The sequence below is a fragment of the Sparassis crispa genome, assembly GCF_003851025.1.
Source record: "Sparassis crispa DNA, contig_000002F, whole genome shotgun sequence".
Taxonomy (NCBI): Eukaryota; Fungi; Basidiomycota; class Agaricomycetes; order Polyporales; family Sparassidaceae; genus Sparassis; species Sparassis crispa.
In genome coordinates, this window is record NW_020939749.1 from 3795399 (window position 1) to 3815330 (window position 19932).

Sequence of the window (19932 nt, forward strand, 5' to 3'; positions counted from 1 at the left end):
CACCCACCATAGTATACTGATTTGTTGATGTTCTACAGGTCACATCGCACTTGCTATCCAGGACCCCCTTGCTCTGTCCCTGTGTACAATTTCGCTGGTCCTACGCTCGCTTACTTATATCTTTCTGGTTTCTCCGTCGGCTTACTAGAGTATCTTGTCACTGATTAATCGACGTTATCTATGAGATGTTTGTGTTACGCCTACTAATTCCTCCCCGTCGCATCTGTAACCCCCTCATGTTACCCCGGTTTACCTTTTCCAACTTGTACCCATGCATTAGATAACCACAACCGTTTTCCATCTCACAGTTATCAGACTCTCTCGCGGGCATGCCGCGACGCCACTGCAGAGCGAACAGAAAATAAATTACTAAGGCACATTGACTATCTTCCGTGCAAACTCTCTAAGTGTATCTATGCACACTCTACCAGCAATGACAGACGATGCGATCAATAGAGAGGTGAATGAGCGAACGATGCTTGGGGATAGAAGAACAAATGCGTAGTATGCGAAGTATAATGACAGGACATGTTTTACTTCTTGCTCTTCCGCTCGACGACCTCCGTGACCGCGGTCTGGTCCTGGGCCCACATGGGGATGCCTAGATCGATGCCTTCGCCGACGCGCGCGTACGTGAAGCCGCCGAGACGCGAGACGGCGCGCAGCTTCGCCGGGTCGACGTTCACGCCGTCGGCACCGAGCACTGCATTGCGGACGTGCACGCGCTTGATAGAGCCCATCACGAATGTGGTCGTGATCTCCATCGAATTGTGCAGGGACGCGAGATGGTGCACCTGGAAGAGCTGTGGATGGGCGCAGGGAGTCAGTAAGAAGTCCTTCCCAGAGAGATCTGGCAGATCTACCTCGCATTCGAGGCTGATCGCGCTTTCCTTGACCCAGGCGGGCTTGACCAAGTTCTGATATAATGAGATTAGTCCTTTTTCCGACAAACGGACGCGTGACCATTGCTCAAACTTACGCTGGGTACGGGAGTGAGGCCGCTGACGAGCCATTCGTTCACCTCGGGCGGGGCATCGATCGAGCAGGCGTTCGCAGCTTCGAGGAAAGGCTCACTGATGAGGCTAACAGTGAATTCCTTGGTGGCAAGGATGTTGTCACGGGTGTTCTTCGGGATCCCCATAAACAGGGCGAAAGAAAGACCGATCATTGGGGGATCGTGCGCGATCTACAACTTCATAAATAATCGCGAATTACGAGCATGGTCATAAGGAGTACCAAAGAGAAGTAGCTATGGATTTTAATACATCAGTGATTCGAAGCTAACAACATTTGAAATAATTCCGTACCTCATAGGTGCGAGATTAGGAGTTCCATCCGCACCCAGAGTGGAAACAAATGCGATCGGGCGCGGAATGACCGAGCTCGTCAAGAGCGTGTAAACATCCCTGTCAGGCGGTGTCAAAGATGATCTGCACGCGAACGATATAGGTAGCCGCCCACTTTCCGTGCGTCTCCTCCAGTGTCCAAGACTTCCAGCCCTTCTTTTCGTCCTCTTTCCACCCCTTTGCGAGCTCGCTCACATTGGGGTCAAGGCCCTCACCGAACTTGTATGAAGGGTTCGGGCTCTGAGAGAACTTGAACGCAGGCGCAGGGTTGAACTTGGGGAGCTCGGCAGCCATCGGTGTTGAGAAGAAAGTGCGGCGGGCGAGAGCGCAGCGTTTAGGAGCTCGTGAAAGACAAGAGCGGAGATACCAGAGCATGCTGAAGAGACTTCCTGTTAAACAGGCCGCTCGCTGGGTGCCGGCACGGTTTTGACGTGACCTCGGGAGCTAGAAAACAAGATATGGGCAATTCCATTTTCCGTGAGATCAGTCAGACGCTTATAATTCTCCACGAAAAATGGTTACGGGCCCCGAGGTTGTGCGGTCGACCTGCGGTGGCGAATGGCTGAGAACAACGGTGGGTACATTCTTACTCAGGTTCAGTATGTTTTTTCCCACGGGATGACCAACTTACTTGCCTTATTTGGACCTGCCTTACAGCACTCCACACGCCTTTCCTTTTGTGGCGTGCGCCAATACAGTCGGCCTCAATCGCCATGCCATCCTCTCTCACCGCCCCCAGGGCATGCGATATCAATGCATGTCACTCACATATGGGAGCAGCGATTTTATTAGACCGCGCGTGTATATGCGGAATGTTTCCAAGATTATGTAGCGACGGCGTCTGATGTACAGCCATGATATTCCGTCCGTCGGTATAACTCTGGCAGCGGCATGATCCCATCGACGGCAGCAGACAGAAACAGTCAGCTGCCATACGAGTAACCTTGCGCCGGATAAGCAGTCGGAAAATGCAGGATGGGATCCCGGATGGCTTGCATGAACTCGGGCGCAAACTGCTGTTGCCCGAACGTGAAAGGCTGCGAAGGCATGCCGCGAAACCCATCGTGGTGTCCCCGTTGTGATTCTGCCCCACCACCATCAGACGCAGGGTGAGGTGGCCAATATTCAGGTACCGTGGGCGTGTGAGGAAGTCCTGGGTGGAAGTCTAATCCGAGGAGATCAGCGAAATTGTCGAAAGCATGTGCCGGGCTTTTCTGCTCAAGGCGTACGATGGCGCCGGCGCCTTGTGCTTCGCGATGTGCGTAAGCGTGAGATCCAACAGGGCTAGGGTGGGAAGGAGGCGTATCCTCTCGCGGAAATGCATCAGCTGCACCTCGTTTCGGTGGTCTTTGGGAATCCTCGTGTGTGGCACCGCGGTTATCTAGCTGTATCTTGGCACCTTGGAGCAGATCACGCATGCGAGCAGCAGAAGGCCATGTAAGCTACACACCTTTGTCAGCTCACACACATTCCCAAGCTGGCTCACGTACCTGCATCTTATTCAGAGCTGCCATACAATCCTGCAGGCCAAGCATCGCCTGTGTATCGGATGGCCGGCTTCTTACTGCGTTGCATATGAACTACACCACCGGCTCGCAAGGGAACGCTGACTTACAAATGATAATTTGAATGATTCTGACGGAGAGGTGAATCCACCAGTGCAATCATGCTACCGAGATTTGAGACTTACCCAGCACTCTGAAAAGAGGGACCAATAATGGGGGGAGCCCACCTCAAATCGAAGTTGTTGTGAAACGCCTTGGCTGTGAAGTGTCTACATAATGCACGATGTTCAGCAGCACTTGCACAACTTACCGAAAGACGTTATTTGCGCTGCGGCACTCCGACACAGATCAAGTGCCTTCCATGGAAGGCGATCTGAGGCAACTGACTCCCCAGTGGGCGTAGTCTGGAGTCTAACATCATCGTATGTTGATCAGTTGTATAGCCATACTTGGACTTCGACACTCACTCGGCCTCCTTGGGTATACTGAACGCATCATCTCAATCAGCGGTACAGAGCGAGATGCAAAAAGGCACTTACAAAGGTCTGTGGAGAAGCAGAATAGCAGCCCAGTATTGGACATGCAGCACGAGGACATGGGGCGGAGGACAAGGCTGCTTGCTCGCTGGCGAATACCGCAGGGCTTCCGGTAGATTGATCGACCACTGCAGAAGGCGCGAATACAGCTGCTCCATAAGGATGCGCCGCGGCACAGGAAGAACATGGGTGACAGGGTATATCTTCCCGACGATCTCGCCCACGATGACGGCTATCATGCTAATCTCAGCACTTCTGCGCGCTAGTCACAGTACGGCCACCGGGCGAACAGAGACATACACAGAGAAGCTGCTTCTCGGAAGCAGCTCATGAACCGGGCAGGAATGGGCGAGACCTCTAGGCCCAGAGAATTGGTATGGCAGGGCCGCCACGTTTCCTCTCCCTCATTCTGTACGTCGGTATACCATGTAAGCTCGGCTCCGACAGCTAGATTTCACTCCTCACCTCCGGGACGTCTGGCAACAGCGCGGAAGAATCGCTTTCATGAATGGCCATCGGTCTACCTGAGGCAAGTAATCAGCGGCAGGCACCCGGCTTCGTCCATACATCACTCACCTAGGAAGAGAGAAGAATATCTTGATTTCAACCTCAAAGCATCAGCGAATGTCTCAAGATTTGTCCCGAATCCAACTCACCTGTCTGCGAAACAGCACGCCCACCATATTCGCCGCCGAATTTGCTTTTCGGCGGGGGTGAAGAGTTCGCGGCCATCATGCTGCCACTTTTCGGCAGACCGATTCAATCCGAGATCTAGTGCCTGTGGACGTCGGTCAGCCAACATACATTGGCTTTATATGAAGAGATAGATTTACCATGCGAATCGCCATTCCTAGAGGACAGTGTACATAAGGGCCGAGTTGAAGCTGTGAATGAGTTACATACCGACATGCAGCCAACCCTCCTCCAAACTTCCTGCACAGTAGTTGTACGTGATCAGAAACTTACGATCAGTAAGAACCACAAATCTTGCCTGTGCCGAATTCGCGGATACCCAGAAGGACCAACGCCTGACATGTGGAAGTCCGGCTCTCCTGGTACATCGTATCTGTGGAACCCGGTCTCGATCAGTTTGTATCATTCAAAATACACAAGTGATCTGCGCAATGAATACCACTAACCAAGAACCCTTCGTGCACACAGCGCATGCCTGGATCCCATATCCACGCCATGGCTAGTTGCAGCTTCAATCTCTGTATCCGAGTACCGGGCCGCAAAGGCAAATATCGCGAATAACAGGAGTTTAGACAGTTTTTGCATCTGTTCGGGGCGTACCAGGCGCGAAGCATAGATATTTTCGCTGTGACTTGATTCTCGAAAGCTAAACCAGGCCCTCCGTGATCCAGCGATGGGGAGAGCAGGTCTCGATCAAGGCACTCACCACGTTTTCCTTGAAGTTCAAATAAGGCGTGGGTCGCAACAAGACACCGACGAAGAAGTATAGTGGACGTACTGCGCATTATAATCGGCCATGAATAAGTCCCTGTCGAGGACAGGTATCGATGGGTGTACATATGTGAAGTAAAGCTCAATCAGATGGTCTTGCACATCCAATGGTGGCAACGTGACGTCGCCGTCAGAGTTTCCTGCCCCAACGTCAAATCCAGGTACAACAGACCCTGGTGTCCATTGAGTAAGCCAGCCCTTTGGCATCGGGAATTTCCTGAGATGCAGCTGGATCAATAATCGTCCCATAAAAAAAGACAACTTAAACATACCACATGCCACCAACATTCCGCCCGTCCGTTCTCTCACTCTGAGCCAGCATATGCAATCCTGTAGAATTCCCATGGTATCGCACCTACGAGGATAGAACATCATCACCAGTGCGCGAGTACGCAGGCCCTTGGACAACTTACCTCCTTGTTTTCGTCTATGGACAGGTTACCGAAGGCATCCGCGCAATCGTCTAGCTCACTTTCTTCGGGATCTGTAGCGGGTGAACTTCACAAGTACATGAACGACAATAAGATTGCGGACCATGTATGCTATGAAGCTCGTCCCACGACGTAGCTGCAAGAACGCCGCTGTACGGAGAAGGCGCTATATCCAGACGCCTTTTCTGCCTAGCGCGTCCTTCCAAAGAACCAGCACCGGTAGAACTAAGTGCGTAACTCAAAGACGGCTGACAGGAAGCGTCGGTCCCTGGTTGTTTCTCCCGACCACACGCAAGAGCCTCCGACAGGCGATCTTGCCACTCGAGCGTCGGCCGCACTGATACCGAGGGATCTAGACAAAAGCGCTCTCAACATAGAACTCCTCGGATGTGATGCCAAACCCACCATGCTGCGTCACACTTTCGCGCGTAGATCTCGATTGCCTTCGCGAGCGGACGCTCATCAGTTTCGGCGGTGCCGCACCGATGATGGAGGCGAAAAAGTTGTCCTCCGTGGGATCGATAGATCGTTGCTGCCGACCGCTTGGTCCCTGCCCAGATCTCTTAAAAGCTGAGCATTCACGATCTACTCATATACTTACAAAAGGGCCTGAATCGACTCGACCCAGGATACTCTTAGCCAGGGCATCATTTCGAAGGTCGGCAATGACGCCCCGAGCACGTTCATCCTTAGACGACATGATCGCCGCAAGCATACTTTCCATCTGGTGGAGACGAGATTCTAAGGCCTGAATATACCCCTTGGGTGGGCCCCGCCGGAAGCTTGGGCCTGAGCCGCTATTGAACTCTGCCTGCAGCACAACGTGCTGGAGAAGGACATACCTGAGAAGGTACAAACTGGGAATGCGTCATCTTATTATCCCGCAGAAAAGCCGTCTAACAGCGTGAATACTCCATACCTGTGCCTGCCGCAAGACAGCTCCTGCATCTGTCTGCACCGGCATCCGAAGGTTGACACTTACTTTTCGACTTCCGACACTTGTCACAAGCTGGAGAAATGAGCGGGCTTCATACAGGTGCAGACGCAGACGTACCGCGGGGGACCCTCTTGCCAGATATACGTGGCGTCGCTGATCCGGTCGCTCCAAGGTCGCCTATTTCATCATCAGACTTCTCCGAGTCTCGGTCGACGTCTGGAGATTGCGACATGGTGTATCTGCCAGATGCAGTGCTTCAAGATCGGGAACTCGAGGCGAATCGTGGGCACGAAGTTCGGTGTCGTGTGAGAATACGCGTTCAAGTTGGACCGAAAGAAGGTCGGCGATGCACAGTTTGAACCGCCAGCGGCACAGAACTGTAAAACCAAGAGAAATAGGCAAGGTGAGCAACTGAGGAAAAAGTCGAGCGGCTTACTTGGATTTCTCGTGTGCAGGTTTAAGTACTGCGGGTGAACATGGTGGGATTCGATGTGCGAAAAGGCGGTTTCCCCACCATGTCACGTCTAACTTTTATGGAAAGTTCGGATTAGCGAGTAGGGATCCTCTCTTATAATTAGTAGGAGACTAATGTGTAAGATGATACGTCTATCTTCCCGGCGTCCCGTGGTATTGATGCGGCAACAACCAGCAGACCTTCAAAACTGGGGACAGCTATTGTAGAAACTTAGGCCCACCTTAGGCCCGCGTACAAATGGAGTTTGTCTGGCAGGAATCGTCATGGCAGCTATCTCAGCGGTGCAGCTTACGACCACAAACTATCCCGGCCAAAGGGAAAGTTTCAGCTCTTGCTACTCAGGTAAGGCAGGTGAACAGAGAGCACCAAGGCACGGTACTACCTAAGCAGTACAGTATAGCAGAATATCACGTTTACACAAGATCAGAGAAGGGAGTTACGGTGTACGTGCATCTGACATGTGAACGTTTGACGCGGGACATGCCTGTTTGACTTAGTTCACAGTTCAAACGTTCACATGTCACACCCTGTGAACCTAAGGTCGTTTCACTACAGTATTCTGTGCATCCATTGCGCTTTCTTGAGCACTCATAAATACACCTGTTTTATTCAGAATTTTTTAATGAGCAAAATGTGACGGTGGGTGCGAATTCAGAGGAGGTCAAGTTTCCTGCATTGAATTGCCGTCGGCACCCACGGGACGGGCAATCGATAACGATCTCAGTCTCTATCAGAAAGGAACCGTTAACACGAGGCTGTATCTATGAGCCTAATGTACGTAGCCTCATCGCAAGTGATGCTGACGCTACTGTCAACAATAGGTGTTCATGTTGTTGCTAGTCTATGTAAGTCAAACAACCACTCTATCATGAACTTCGCTGATCCTGGTCGAGTCTGTTGCAGCAAAAAAATCCCTGCGTGCAACATAGAAAATATTCGTCGACCCGCCAACTTGAGGTCGCGAAGGGTAGAATCATTTCTTGACTGACGATGCTTACGAATATCTGACAAACGACACGAGACTCTCGTGAGCGCAGAGACTGTCACACCACTTCATGAATTCAACACCGGGAGGTTCTGCAATGAATATCAGCAGCAAATTGGCGATCTTCAGAGTGTAAAATGGGTCCGCATCCAACCTGCCGGAGCAAAACATCAGCAGAAATACACATAGTCGCGATTGATCTATATGTACAAACGAAAAAGTCCGAGGATCAAGTGTGATCTGTTTTGAGGGGGGAAGAAGGCCTCCGCCATGGCCAGAAACAGCTGGAATGTGACATCTACTTCAATCAGGCTGCCTTCCGCTGAAAATTAGAGTTCACATATGGACATTCGATAGCCACGACCAGAATCAGGACTACGTACAATTCCTGTGCCATCTCGAAGGCCTCACTGAGGGTGAATTCTCCCATTCAATCGAATGACGCCAAAGCAAGTATTTCCTCACGGTGCATGATGTACATTCGTGCCAGTTGTGCGAGGTTTAACGGCTTCGTGGCTTCATTGGCTATTCTGAAACACAGAGCAGTACGCCCATAACTCGTGTAAGTCAAACAGAACGCACTCAGCTTGTACACGTATAATGACATCCCACACAGTCACACCCCCCGGGTTTTCAATTTCTACCGTTAGGACTCCAAGTATATCGACGTAGAGGCAAGACAGTGGAGGGATTGTGGCTAATGTGCGGGCGGCTGCAATGTGTTTGTCGAAAGAGTTCTGGTACAATCCATCACCCTCACAGCTGAAGAGTATATGTTGCTTCACGTCTGCGCGCGTTCCAGCCCAAGTTCTAACCATGTATAGAACCCCTGGCACGTCAAACTACTGCCCAGGACGTCGGCGGGTGAGAGTACGGGGTGAGCCTGCCCAGTTATGGCTAACGCTCGTCATTAGGTGGAAACGCCTTGTGACGAGGCGCTCAAAATAAAAACGCACGCAAACTGTAATTATTGTTACACGAAGGAAAAGGACAGTTGCTCCGATGATTCCCAGCTGCGATGACGAGTTCTCTCCATGGAACGTCTTGGAGCGGATGCTGTGGCCAATGATGCCCTGGGCAGCCAAGCGCGGCGCATACCGATGCAACCTTCGCCCAGAATTGTTCATCGTCAAGGTAGATTGCCCTGACTGCATGGCAAGTAGACTGGAAAGCTAAATGGGTCATAAGTTGATGCAAAGGAATGAAGGTGCGAATGTGATAGAGGAGTTCGGCGGGAAGCAAGAGGAACATTGCTGTTGCAATGGACCTCTAGAGAGAAGGGTAGGCGGGACAGAGGCAGCTCTGTTGCACTGGCTGGGCAGAGTATGGAAGAAGCATTGGATATGACCCTGAGTTTATATCCTGGCCGGACCAGCTCGGCAGAAGGACAGCCATGAGACCCTCCAGTTGATCTTGGACATCTCACCCGCTACTACTTCATACATGTTCACGGTAAATTGACGGCAGCCATACAACGAGGAAATGGAAATTCCGCCCTTGGATGGGTTGTTGACGTCGAAGTTAGAAATACATACTGGTCTGTGACGGTTGTGATATTGGTAGATGTGGAAGTCAGCATGGCTTCCACAAAAGACCCATCACTTGGCAACTGTCAACTCACAGCATTTGCAACTGCTAGCCGCCGATTCTCTGATCAAACCAGTTCAGTCAATGTTCTTGCGCGGATGCGATGTGCCAAAAGCATCATAGACATTGATCACGACCTATACCATACAACCGGGAACGAGCACAGAAACGACAGCAGCAGCTCGCAATTGAAGATTGAATGATGGAATACACGGTAAATTTCCCTTGACCCATTAGATGAAATACCGCGGTGACCCAAGAACGAAGACAACCCTGTAACTTAGCAGATATAGAGAAGCCAAATCAGAAGTACAACCCAATCCAGCCATTGGGAGACTGCGCAACGATCTTATCGCCGCCGTTCTTGTCCCCAACCCAAGGGAGCTCGCCGCCCATGCCACCGTGGCGCATCATTGAGCCCTGGAGGCCACTAGCAGAATACGACTTCGCAGAGAGGTCGACCTCGCCCTTGAACTCCGCCTCCTTGTACGTCAGGTACATTTCGCCACCGCGCAACGAGCTGTGAGTGCTAGAAATGGGGCGGTGAACGTGACCAGCGCTGCTAACGAAGAAGACGTCGGTGCGTCCCGTGCCCGTTGTCGTCTGCAGTTCAGCGGTCGCGGGACGGTCTGCGGTTGACGGGACGGGGTGCACGTGCACGTTCATCACTGCGTCGCCCTTTGATGTCGACAGCGTGGTCTTGTCCACGATCGCGACGTCGCCAACGAGCCATCCACGGGAAATATCGAATAAGAGCATGCCCGCGTGAACGCCCGTATGCGGGAGGAGAAGATGGCCGGTTTCCATCATTGCGCGCATGCTCACTGAGAGCTTGTCGAAGTCAAACATGGAGTCGGTGTCGAACTTGATGTGGGTGACCGTGCGCGTGCTTACAGCCAAGTTCTTGAGGGTCGGCGGCACAGAGACTTTGATATCATAGCGCATGCATGCCGACGATTCGTAAGTTGTCGCAAGACGCGTGTGACTGTTCGAGATGCCGTGCTCGATTTCGTATGCCGTGGAGTGCTGCAGCAGAATGGAGTCGAAGAGCCCGTCCTGGTCAGCACGGAGGGTGATGTCGTACTTGACGTCCGTCGCATCAGAGTCGCCCTGCACGAATGTGAGTGTGCCGACCGCCTTGCCAAGGATTTCGATCTCGTGGTCGGCATTGTTCAAGCCAACTGGCACGAGGAATGTGGTATCGGTCACATTGTAGATGTAAGGGGCATTTGAGCAGCCCAAAGAAGTGCTAAATTCGGGCATGCCTTCGAGACCAGTAGGTTTCGGCTAGATCTAAGGGTCAGAACGCGTCGATAAATGACGACTACTTTGCTTACGGTCACGGCCCAGATAGCCAATTTGATAGCTTGCCAGCCTAAGAACAGTAAGCAAACGATACCGAAAGCCTTCCAGAACAGTCCACAGCTGAGACAAGGTCAATACAGTGGTCTTATCTGGGGGCATTCAAACGAACCGCATGCCACAGCAGACGCAGCAATTCCTCTTGCTTCGCTTCGGCCGTGCGCCAGGGATTTCCGTGTCCAGAAAACCGTCGCCGCTAGCTCCGATATTGTTGGCATCTAGGACGGGACTGTGGAGAGCTAGAGGCCCCAAGCCCTCTTCCTCAGACGGTACTCGTCTGTCTACACATGATGCTCAATCTTCCTGCAGTCCGGTCACGACTGTGAAGCTCACAATCATCCATGTGTTCCTTCAATTTTAGAGCGGCCATGACGACGCCGACCATTCCCCAGAAGGTGAAGGTTTGAGAGGGTCCTTGTACAGCCTGTCTGCGAGGCATACTTAAAGATCAACGAGAGTGAGTGTCTACGAGGTGAAAAGAACGTATAGAGGTTGTGGACGGGAGAGCGAAAACTGCCAAGATTTCGTCCCTGGAGATTATAAGGGCCGGCAAATTCACCGTGACCTTCTCGGTGGCGCCCAATGCTGTCCCTGGATGGATCGCGATGGGCCAACACGATGGACCGCGGAACAGCGTGGCCTGCGTGAGAGGAAGTCCGGAGTGCACAGCATTCCCAAAAGACTTTCTGAAGGTGAGTCAACCAAACCTGAAGGTGATGCGTTCTGGTCCATCATCTCATGCGTTCATCAGTATACTTATGCACCGGTAACCGTGTTGAGCTCGATGCCGCCCCAGACCTGCGCTGAGGTCAACACCAACTTGAATTGCGCAAGGCAGGTCGTTTCGGCTTATTATTGATAAATTGTGCCAGTTTGTGCTCGTGACTCTGCATAGGATGCGGTCATTTTGTCCGCTGTGCAATGCTCTGAGTGCACCAGATTTATGTGTGCATGTCCGAGACGACAATATAACGTTCAGAAAGGTGAGGCAAGCGGCGGCTAGTCTCCCGTAGGCAGACTACAATATAATCCTCATTGAGTGGGTGGAGGACGGATTATAAGCGGCGGCTGCGAGTCCGCCCCTGCATCGATTGTCGGGAAATGCCGACGCCCTTCCTACCGTTGTGATACTGCTCTGGCGCACCACAGTTCCACGGTCAATCGCGTTTACCATTGGATGGTGATGTTTTTGACTCAAGTACATACACTAGTACTCTCCGAACTCTTTACTTATTCTCCGGACTAGAACTGACTGCGTCGGATATGCCGAGATGCCGGCGGAGGTGAGTAGCATGGTTGTCATCCCACTGACATGCGACACCATTCAGCTTCCAGAGCTATGTCCTTGAGCTCACCAGTTTCTCATCTTCTCTTATACTTACGCATCCTAAGAATTTGGTAGAATCATGGCTTCCATCCGGGCGCAACGGACGATCGTAAACGTCATGTGGCTGCAATCCTCACCGATTTGGTATGTTTTTCCTTCGTGTTCTCATCCAGTGCGTGTAAAAAGCGACTCGACGTCGAGCTTGCCATATATTTCTTTCCAACCCTCTGAGCATCATGTCTGGTCTCGATCGCACAAAGTACGAGTCTACGAACTTGCACGGCTACTACGGGTACACGGACACCCTGAAAGGCGTCTACTACGGACCAGGATCTCTGGTGACTGCACTCCCGAAGCTTCTGAATCTCCTGGGAGCCAAGAAGGCACTCGTCGTCACAGGCAGGAGTCTGCATGAAAAGGTCTGTTTATCTCACCTTGTCTGGACCGTCTGACCGAGGGGCATGCCTTACAGACGGACGTAGTGCGGAAGGTAGAGAACATCCTGAAGCAGCACAACGCGTACGGCGCGACGTTCTTCGAGATCGGGCAGCACGCCCCCGTCGCAGGCATCCAGAACGGCCTGAAGCTATTCAAGGAGGCGGGCGCGGACGTGATCGTTTCGGTCGGCGGCGGATCGCCCATCGATGCGTCCAAGGCGATCCTCTACTTCCACCAGCAGGAGTCGGGCGGGCAGTACCTATACCAGATCGCCGTCCCTACCACGCTGAGCGCAGCGGAGTACACGGTGAGCACGTCGACTCGCGGCTGAACGAGCACCCCTGAGCGCCGACGTCCCTCTCTCTAGATAGGTGCGGGATATTTGAACGAGCAGGGCGCGAAGGTCGCCGTGAGCTCGCAGGAACTCTCGCCCGCTGGGATCATCCTTGATGCCGAGCTCACCCTCGCGACGCCGGAGAGGCTCTGGTGTGTACCACGCAATCTTCTGCGGATCTCACTCAGCTCGGCCCCAGGCTCTCCACCGGAATGCGCGCGGTCGACCACGCGGTCGGTGCGTATCGATGCAGGCAATAGATGCTGTAGCTTAACTGAGAATCTCTCTGCAGAGAACTTGTACAGGCCCCTCGTTCCTCCACCCATCAAGCACCTGTGCTATGCGGCCCTAGCGGATCTTTTCAAGTATCTTCCGGAGTCGAAAGCGAAGCCTGATGCGGTCGACATTCGGCAGAAACTGCAGCTCGCGGCATGGATGAGTCTCTGGCCATTGAAATTGGAGAGATACAGGTGCGGCTCGACGCCCAGTCGCGAGTTTCTGCTGACAAGATCGTTTGCGGCAGTGCCTTGGGTCTGTCTCACTCACTGGGACACAAGCTCGGAGGCGCGTACGGTATCCCGCACGGGATCACCTCGGTGGGTACCTCACGGGCATCGCAAGGATGGCGCTGACGTTCTCCAACAGTGCCTGACGCTCGCGCCTACGGTGGCGCTCAAAGCCGAGATAGCGTCCGCGGAGGACAAAGAGTGGCTCTCCGGCGCGCTCTTCTACCTGCGCGAGCCGTCCACGGGCACCGTCGACGGAGACATACTTAAGTTGTCCGGGTTGATCGACAAGTGAGGTTCTGCTGTACTTCAACTGTTAACTCACTGACACGGGCTTGCAGGCTGGTGGTGGACCTCGGTCTGAAGTCCAACCTGGAGGAATACAAGGTGCCACCGGCAGACGTCCCCAAAATCGCTGAGCTGGCTGTGGGCAGCAGGGACGATCCGACGTACCCCAAAGCGGTGAAGTTGCTGGAAGGCCTGTATCCCAAGAACTGAATTCAAGTACTGTAACAATACAACCTGTGTATTATTGTATGTTTTGCTGGATTGCTTCTGAATCTTCGACTCTTGCGCGCTTCGCATTGGCTTACCGGCGCTTATTTAGTCGCCGACTGGTAGACGACCCACAAATCACTGTAGGCTGGCTTAGTCAATTTGTACAGGTAGTACTAGTACTGTCAGCAGACTGTGGCTTGTAGTCCAACAGCCTCAGGCAGATATACCGAGGTCGAGACTCGAATAAGGCTCGATGAGGTGATTCAGACTGGGATATGAGCTTGGCTGTCATCGCGATGACAGAGTCGATATGCCACATCGTAGAGTCATGCGTTCCTATTGCCATACGCAAGCTTTTTTTCACGCCAGTGGCAGCAGGTGTCGGAGGAGGTTGGTACAGTAGTCTTGGGACGCATGATTTTGGGCCTAGTTCCGAGGGGGGGCCGGTGCCGTACCCCATGCAAAAAAAAAGGAAAAACATAAATGTATTAGTTACCCCACACACTCATGCAGTCAGGGCCTCGAGCTCGCTACCCATACCGACGTGGAACGTTGAACAGAACCGCCAGGTCCTACGTGTCCGACGTCCGACATCAGCCAATAATCCTCGGCCACGATGCTAGGACGCTCGGTAACCGCTCGCAGTGCGGGACCTTGGACCTCTGTAGCAAACCAGGCAGTTCGCAGTAGATATCGCAATCGGGACCGGACGTTCGCAAGCCTCAGCTGGAACCACCGCCATACTTCGCTCGCACCGAATTTCCCGCGAATGCCAACGGCAACATTGACCATGCGACGCCAACACTCGAATCAGGCCAAGGGTAAGGAGCCCGAGTCGCACGAGCACAAACACGAGCACGAGCACGGGGATGACCATTCGCATTCGCACTCGATATTGGGTGCGCTATCGCACACTCACGCGCCAGGGGAAGAGGGACATGGTCACGGTGCAGAGCAGATAGTCGAGGCTCTCCAGAGCTCAGGTAAGTCGGCCTTGGAGTCTGACGGCATTGCGCGGCGTAATGCCCACTGAAGGCTCGTGCAGGGGACAAGGGCAGCCGTATCACCCTAATTGGCCTCGGTGCGAATGTGTGTCTGACCGCGACCAAGGGTGCCGCAGGCTGGTACATGAACTCCGCGTCACTTCTCGCAGATGCAGGGCATGGATTAAGTGGTGAGTAGCTTCATTCTCCAATAAGCAGGCGTTGTACGACTTGCTTGATTTTATCAATGCACGAACGCATACTTTCATAAGTACGGGTCCGAACAGTTGTGCTCTCCTCCGCCCCAATATCCCCGTGCGGGCTGGCTTTCTCACCTATCATTTCTTCACAGACTTAGTCGGTGACTTCGTGACCCTCTTCTGCTGGAAGCTCTCCCGGAAACCGCCATCAGAGCGTTATCCGTACGGCTTCGGCAAGTTCGAGGTCCTTGGAACAGTAACTGTCTCACTACTCTTGACCGGTGGCGCTCTTGGGATCGGCTTCCACTCGTGGTCCTTGCTCACTGACGCTCTGGCGCAGACGGCGACGACGCTCCCCGCAGGCACGCTGCACGACGTCGTCGCGGGTGTCGTAGAGGCGGCGCACAGCGTCCCCGTCGTCGCGTCAGAGCACGGGCACGTACATTCGCACGCCCATTCGCTTGACCCGAATGCGGCGTGGTTTGCGGCGCTGGGCGTGGTCGCGAAGGAGATGCTGTACCGTGCCACGAAGCGTGTCGCGGAAGAGGAGCACAGCCCGGTGCTGAACGCGAACGCGCTACACCACCGCAGCGATGCGTACTCGAGCCTCGTCGCGCTCATCGCCATCCTAGGCAGCTGGTGGTTCCCTCACCTACCGTTGGATCCGATTGGAGGTGCGCCGTCCGTATCTCAGTTTGGCTATTGTTCACGGTTCTGCGCGTTAGGTCTTGTCGTCTCTGTGCTCATCGTCCGTCAAAGCTGGAGCATCTTGTTGGGTGCGTTCCACCAACTCACGGATGGGAGCGTTTCCCCGAAAACACGGAAAGCCCTTGCAGAGGCTCTCAGTCCTCTCCTCTCTGCGCCTGCCCTCCCAGCGTCGTCATCACCACTGACACCGCCCAGCGCCGAGCAGCTGCTGGCGATCCGAGATCTGCGCGCCAAGCGCGCAGGTGCACTAATGTTCGTCGACCTGACAGTGGAAGTTCCGCGCACGCTGAGCGTGGCGCAGACGAGCACGCTGGAAGGGAAGATTGCACGGACATTAAAAGATGCGAGGAAGGAGGTTGCGGAGGTGCAGGTACGGTTCCGGCCAGCTGCGGAGAATCGGTGAATGCTGGTGGTTATCGGACTTCGCAGTTCTGTTTCAATTATTCCCTTGAATGCATGTATGTAGATTTATGTCCTGAGTATGGTCTCGTTGCGGTGGTGCAAGAAACAAACTCGGTTTATGGAGCGCAGTTGTAAATTGGCTCATCCTAGTGGAATGCTTTCGAACGCAAGCGTCGTTTCCTTTCGTATCACCGACGACCGGTATGGCCCCCATTGGAAAAATCTAGTTGAGATTTTCCGTTCGCACTGCCCTAATAGCATTTGCAAAAGTGAAAGAAAAATAATTTTCTTCTTAATTCCTTCGGAAGGCGGACACGGGCACGTGCACCGTGCCAGAGCGTGACCTTGCCGAGGCGCGACGCGACGCGTTGATTCAAACCACCGTCATGACCGAATATACTCTCAAGTTTTCCGCGTCACCCCTGCAGGATACAGGATCTTTCAGATTACTGGAATTACCACCAGATCTGTGTAGACTCATCGAATCAGCGCCGGATAGTAACCCAAGGCGAGTGCGTCCAGTTGACTGTACATACTAGTAATTTCCAAGTCGAAACTCGGAAGACATTGTCTATATTGCCTTTGGAAGGGTTGAATTCTTTCTGATGAAAATGTGCTGTGCAGGATGGCAATCAAAGGGCAACCGAATGAGGATGCAGTACTATGTACCCCGGATAAAACGTACACGATCCGCTCCGTCGTCCTTTCCAATTCTATCCTGGTCGTTACACCGCCGCAAGACGAAGAAGAAGTTTTCTCTCAACAATCAGGGCGCCCAAGTGCTGCCGGCGATGTTGTGATTAGGGACCAGCTGAGCGAGATTCTCGAGTTGGTTCCTTCCGTGCCTAAACTGCATAAACTGGACGGGCTATTGCGGGGACAAGAGTACGATGAAGGGCACGAGGATGAGATATTGAGTGATGTGGATGAAGAAAGACCAGTAAGTGATCAAATGGGTAATTGTCCTTGTGTCTCGCTAACGTTGTCCGTACAGCGAAAGCGGCAGAAATTGACTTACGACACCGCACGAGCAACGCTACAGGCGAGCGACCTTGAGCTGGATCGAGGGCTCAGAAACAAACGCGTTCTAGTGCTTAATGGTAAGCCAGCGAGATTCCCTCTGCTTCACACCACGACGCAATGTTTTGCAGGTGCTCTGCGACCCATAGCCCCGTCGCACCTCACAACGATCCTAGAGTTGCTTCTGAACTACCTGGTCTCACTGTCGCTTCCCCATGATGCAGCATCCGCGGAGGAGCTGTCTGCTGCGCTCGAAGATAGGCATGAGATCAAGAGGGAGGTCACTATGCAGGTGATGGCGTGGTTTGGCGACGTGACTGACAAGAAGTGGAAGATGGACGTGGCGGCTGTGGTCAAGGAGGTTGGGCTGGGTGTTCTCAGGGCATTCAAGGTACATCAGCAGTGCTGAACATGCGTCTTATTCTGATCCATTCCGCTCCCGTAGGACGATCCAATCCCCCAAGAAGAGTTCCTATCGAAGTGGCGAAATGCAGTCGGAGATACATTTGAAATGCAAGTTGCCCTGGATTTGCTCTCGGTACGATTTAAGCATGGCAGTCGTACTTAGAACTGAGATCCTCTATGAACAGGGAAACTATTTGTCTCAACTCTCTCCCATCACTGACCCACCAATAACGCTGCTTGTTTACTTTCCCTCATCGTCCCTCCCTGTGGACTCCGCGGCACGCTTCACGGACTTGTTTCTTACTCGGCCGCGATGGAAGGCGGCGGAGATATCGCCGTTCCTCGCGGATATCGTTGTCGACTCGAAAGAGCGGGACAGGCTCCTGCTCAAATTTGCGAGAGCGGTCACCGACGCGGAGGGGGTATGGTACACCGCACGGGCGAAATACAACGGGTAAAACTAACAACATTAGCCATGGCCATATAATGTAATTTATCTCCAGGTAAAACCTATAAAGCCGTTACAATGGATATGCATGGAAGATTTGACCGAGAATCGACACACGTGAAGACGTATTTATATGCATACCTCTTCCACCTTTTCCATCCGCACCAAAGGACTATCTCACCGCCTACCTTCCTCGCCCCTTCGAGCGCTTGGTCGACGCTCCGTTGCTCACTGGCCGATACTCGTCGACCTCACTGTCGCTGTCGTTTTTCCTCTTGCGTCTCTTCCTGCCGGAGGCGTCTCCGCTGCTCCGTGTGGAGCGTTGGATGGTACCTCGTCCGCCATCCATCCTATTCGTGAGGTCGTCGACGAAAGCCCACAAGTATTTAAGGATGTCATTGCGCATCCGGACGTCCGCGAATTTCTTCCGGACATACGTCCGCATATCAAATATTTCAGTCGCCCGCATTTCGTGCGAACAGTCCCGCATCACGTAGAGCAGAAGACCTAGTAGAGAAGGCGCTGCCTCAATATAACGATGCCGTCATTCAGGAAATGTGGTGCGTACCGATGAAAACGAACTCGGCGGGTGCGACCCTCTTAGGAATATTGGTGAACGCGGCATTCAGTTGTGGGGTGTTCGCAATGTGCCAGAACTCTGTGAGGACGTCCTTGATGGCGGTCTTGAATACCGCATTCGGTACGTCCATGCGCGAAACAAATGACTCCATCTTCTGAGATGTTGGGAGGAGATGCTCTGGGTAGCCGTCGCAGCAATACACGAGCTGCGAGAGACATTGGAAGTCGCGGCCGCGCTTCGTGTCCACGTCAATGACGCTTGTGAGGCCGTCATCACTGCTGATGAAACGTGCTTCAAGATCAGAAATCCACTCGGCCCAGGGAGAGGCGATGGCTTGTAGCTTCTCTAGATGTAAATGAGCCAAGCTTCAATTTCAATGACATTGATGAACGGCTACCTGCTGCTGTCAGAGGCATACCCAGCTGCACTCTCTGGAAGATATCACGCTCAAAGGACTTTGAGAGGTTGCGATACTGGACTGGGAGCCAAGGTGAACTCCAGACATATAGCCGAAGAGCTGTAAAGGCACACACCACATGTAATCTGTTTAGACGCGAAATCTTGCTTCCATGTGGGAGGTACTTCTAGTCGTGTCGTCTTGTAGGACTCTGGACGAGTATACCAATATGTCTTTTTTGTCTTTGGGTCTCTGTCTAGGTAGTGAAGTCACTACACTGCGCCGTAGAACATAAACAGCGAATTACTAACATGGAATCTGGCAGAAACAAAATGGGTCAGTGAATGATTCGAGCACCCTCAACGAACCAAGCCGAAGAGCATGCACAAAGTCGAACAAAGCTCATCAATCAGTATATGTAGCCTGCTGTGTTGCCAGATCTACCAACATGCCACTCAAACCTGAGATGTACACACCTGACCGTCAAAGAACTTCTGGATCGACGTCAGCCTCTGCTTCCCATCTACACACTTCATTACTTCTTCCCCATCTTCGTCCTTGTAGACCGCGAACACGACAGGCGGCACATAAAAGTTGCGGTAAATGGAGTCAAGCAATTTCATCTGCTTCGGCTCCGTCCAAACGAGACCTGCACGCGTAGATCGAGTAGATCCCCGTTTGCAAGACGTGCAAACATTTCTACTTACCTCGCTGATAAGGGGGATTAAGGTCGATAACGCCTTCATGGATTAGGGCTAGGACAGGTGAGCGCGAATTGGACTGAGGACAGACAAATTGGCGTACTGTGTAAACCTTGAGTAGTGTATAAACGCGCTTGCGGAGGGTCCAGACGTTCGCCAACGTGGAAGCCATCACCGCAGTCCTCCTCTTCGAGGTCTGACTGTAGTTCATCATAGTCTTTCTCCACATCGGACTGAGACATGGTGCACAGTACTTGTCAAAGGGAAGCTCAGAGTGGGGCAACAAGTAGCAGCTAGGCTCAACTGGGGCTTATCGGGAAAATGATGGTTAAAATTTACATAAATTACACATTAACG

At 52.8% G+C, this 19932-nt stretch overlaps 7 protein-coding genes across 7 annotated transcripts; 3 read left to right on the plus strand and 4 right to left on the minus strand.

Moving 5' to 3' along the window:
* Window positions 1-533: 533 nt before the first annotated feature.
* On the minus strand, window positions 534-1640 carry SCP_0312950 (flavo protein; the record flags this gene model as incomplete). The annotated part of the gene is made up of 6 exons (XM_027756678.1): window positions 534-803; window positions 864-917; window positions 980-1186; window positions 1237-1249; window positions 1308-1406; window positions 1462-1640. 6 exons carry the CDS (start codon window positions 1638-1640, stop codon window positions 534-536), a joined length of 822 nt encoding a protein of 273 aa, XP_027612479.1.
* Window positions 1641-2269: 629 nt separating this feature from the next.
* SCP_0312960 (Nitrogen assimilation transcription factor nit-4) lies at window positions 2270-6451 on the minus strand (the record flags this gene model as incomplete). Its single annotated transcript, XM_027756679.1, has 25 exons — window positions 2270-2788; window positions 2837-2910; window positions 2962-2981; window positions 3037-3109; window positions 3162-3262; window positions 3319-3336; window positions 3391-3619; window positions 3688-3796; window positions 3853-3911; window positions 3964-3983; window positions 4044-4165; window positions 4221-4237; window positions 4291-4320; window positions 4379-4453; window positions 4527-4726; window positions 4787-4795; window positions 4859-5068; window positions 5124-5206; window positions 5265-5335; window positions 5386-5634; window positions 5688-5832; window positions 5884-6071; window positions 6125-6139; window positions 6202-6291; window positions 6337-6451. The coding sequence occupies 25 exons, from the start codon at window positions 6449-6451 to the stop codon at window positions 2270-2272; spliced, it is 2841 nt and encodes a 946-aa protein (XP_027612480.1).
* Window positions 6452-9569: 3118 nt separating this feature from the next.
* On the minus strand, window positions 9570-11067 carry SCP_0312970 (hypothetical protein; the record flags this gene model as incomplete). The annotated part of the gene is made up of 4 exons (XM_027756680.1): window positions 9570-10553; window positions 10604-10691; window positions 10741-10909; window positions 10962-11067. The coding sequence occupies 4 exons, from the start codon at window positions 11065-11067 to the stop codon at window positions 9570-9572; spliced, it is 1347 nt and encodes a 448-aa protein (XP_027612481.1).
* A 1124-nt stretch (window positions 11068-12191) lies between these two features.
* SCP_0312980 (hypothetical protein) lies at window positions 12192-13731 on the plus strand (the record flags this gene model as incomplete). Its single annotated transcript, XM_027756681.1, has 8 exons — window positions 12192-12374; window positions 12428-12700; window positions 12761-12879; window positions 12927-12964; window positions 13020-13197; window positions 13251-13323; window positions 13373-13524; window positions 13575-13731. The coding sequence occupies 8 exons, from the start codon at window positions 12192-12194 to the stop codon at window positions 13729-13731; spliced, it is 1173 nt and encodes a 390-aa protein (XP_027612482.1).
* Window positions 13732-14521: 790 nt separating this feature from the next.
* Window positions 14522-16025, plus strand: SCP_0312990 (Mitochondrial metal transporter 2; the record flags this gene model as incomplete). The annotated part of the gene is made up of 4 exons (XM_027756682.1): window positions 14522-14714; window positions 14777-14905; window positions 15067-15588; window positions 15640-16025. 4 exons carry the CDS (start codon window positions 14522-14524, stop codon window positions 16023-16025), a joined length of 1230 nt encoding a protein of 409 aa, XP_027612483.1.
* Window positions 16026-16410: 385 nt separating this feature from the next.
* Window positions 16411-17907, plus strand: SCP_0313000 (hypothetical protein; the record flags this gene model as incomplete). Its single annotated transcript, XM_027756683.1, has 6 exons — window positions 16411-16532; window positions 16649-16964; window positions 17019-17124; window positions 17176-17435; window positions 17490-17582; window positions 17635-17907. The coding sequence occupies 6 exons, from the start codon at window positions 16411-16413 to the stop codon at window positions 17905-17907; spliced, it is 1170 nt and encodes a 389-aa protein (XP_027612484.1).
* Window positions 17908-18081: 174 nt separating this feature from the next.
* On the minus strand, window positions 18082-19817 carry SCP_0313010 (hypothetical protein; the record flags this gene model as incomplete). Its single annotated transcript, XM_027756684.1, has 8 exons — window positions 18082-18404; window positions 18466-18822; window positions 18875-18955; window positions 19011-19130; window positions 19186-19192; window positions 19351-19523; window positions 19582-19629; window positions 19679-19817. 8 exons carry the CDS (start codon window positions 19815-19817, stop codon window positions 18082-18084), a joined length of 1248 nt encoding a protein of 415 aa, XP_027612485.1.
* Window positions 19818-19932: the final 115 nt, after the last annotated feature.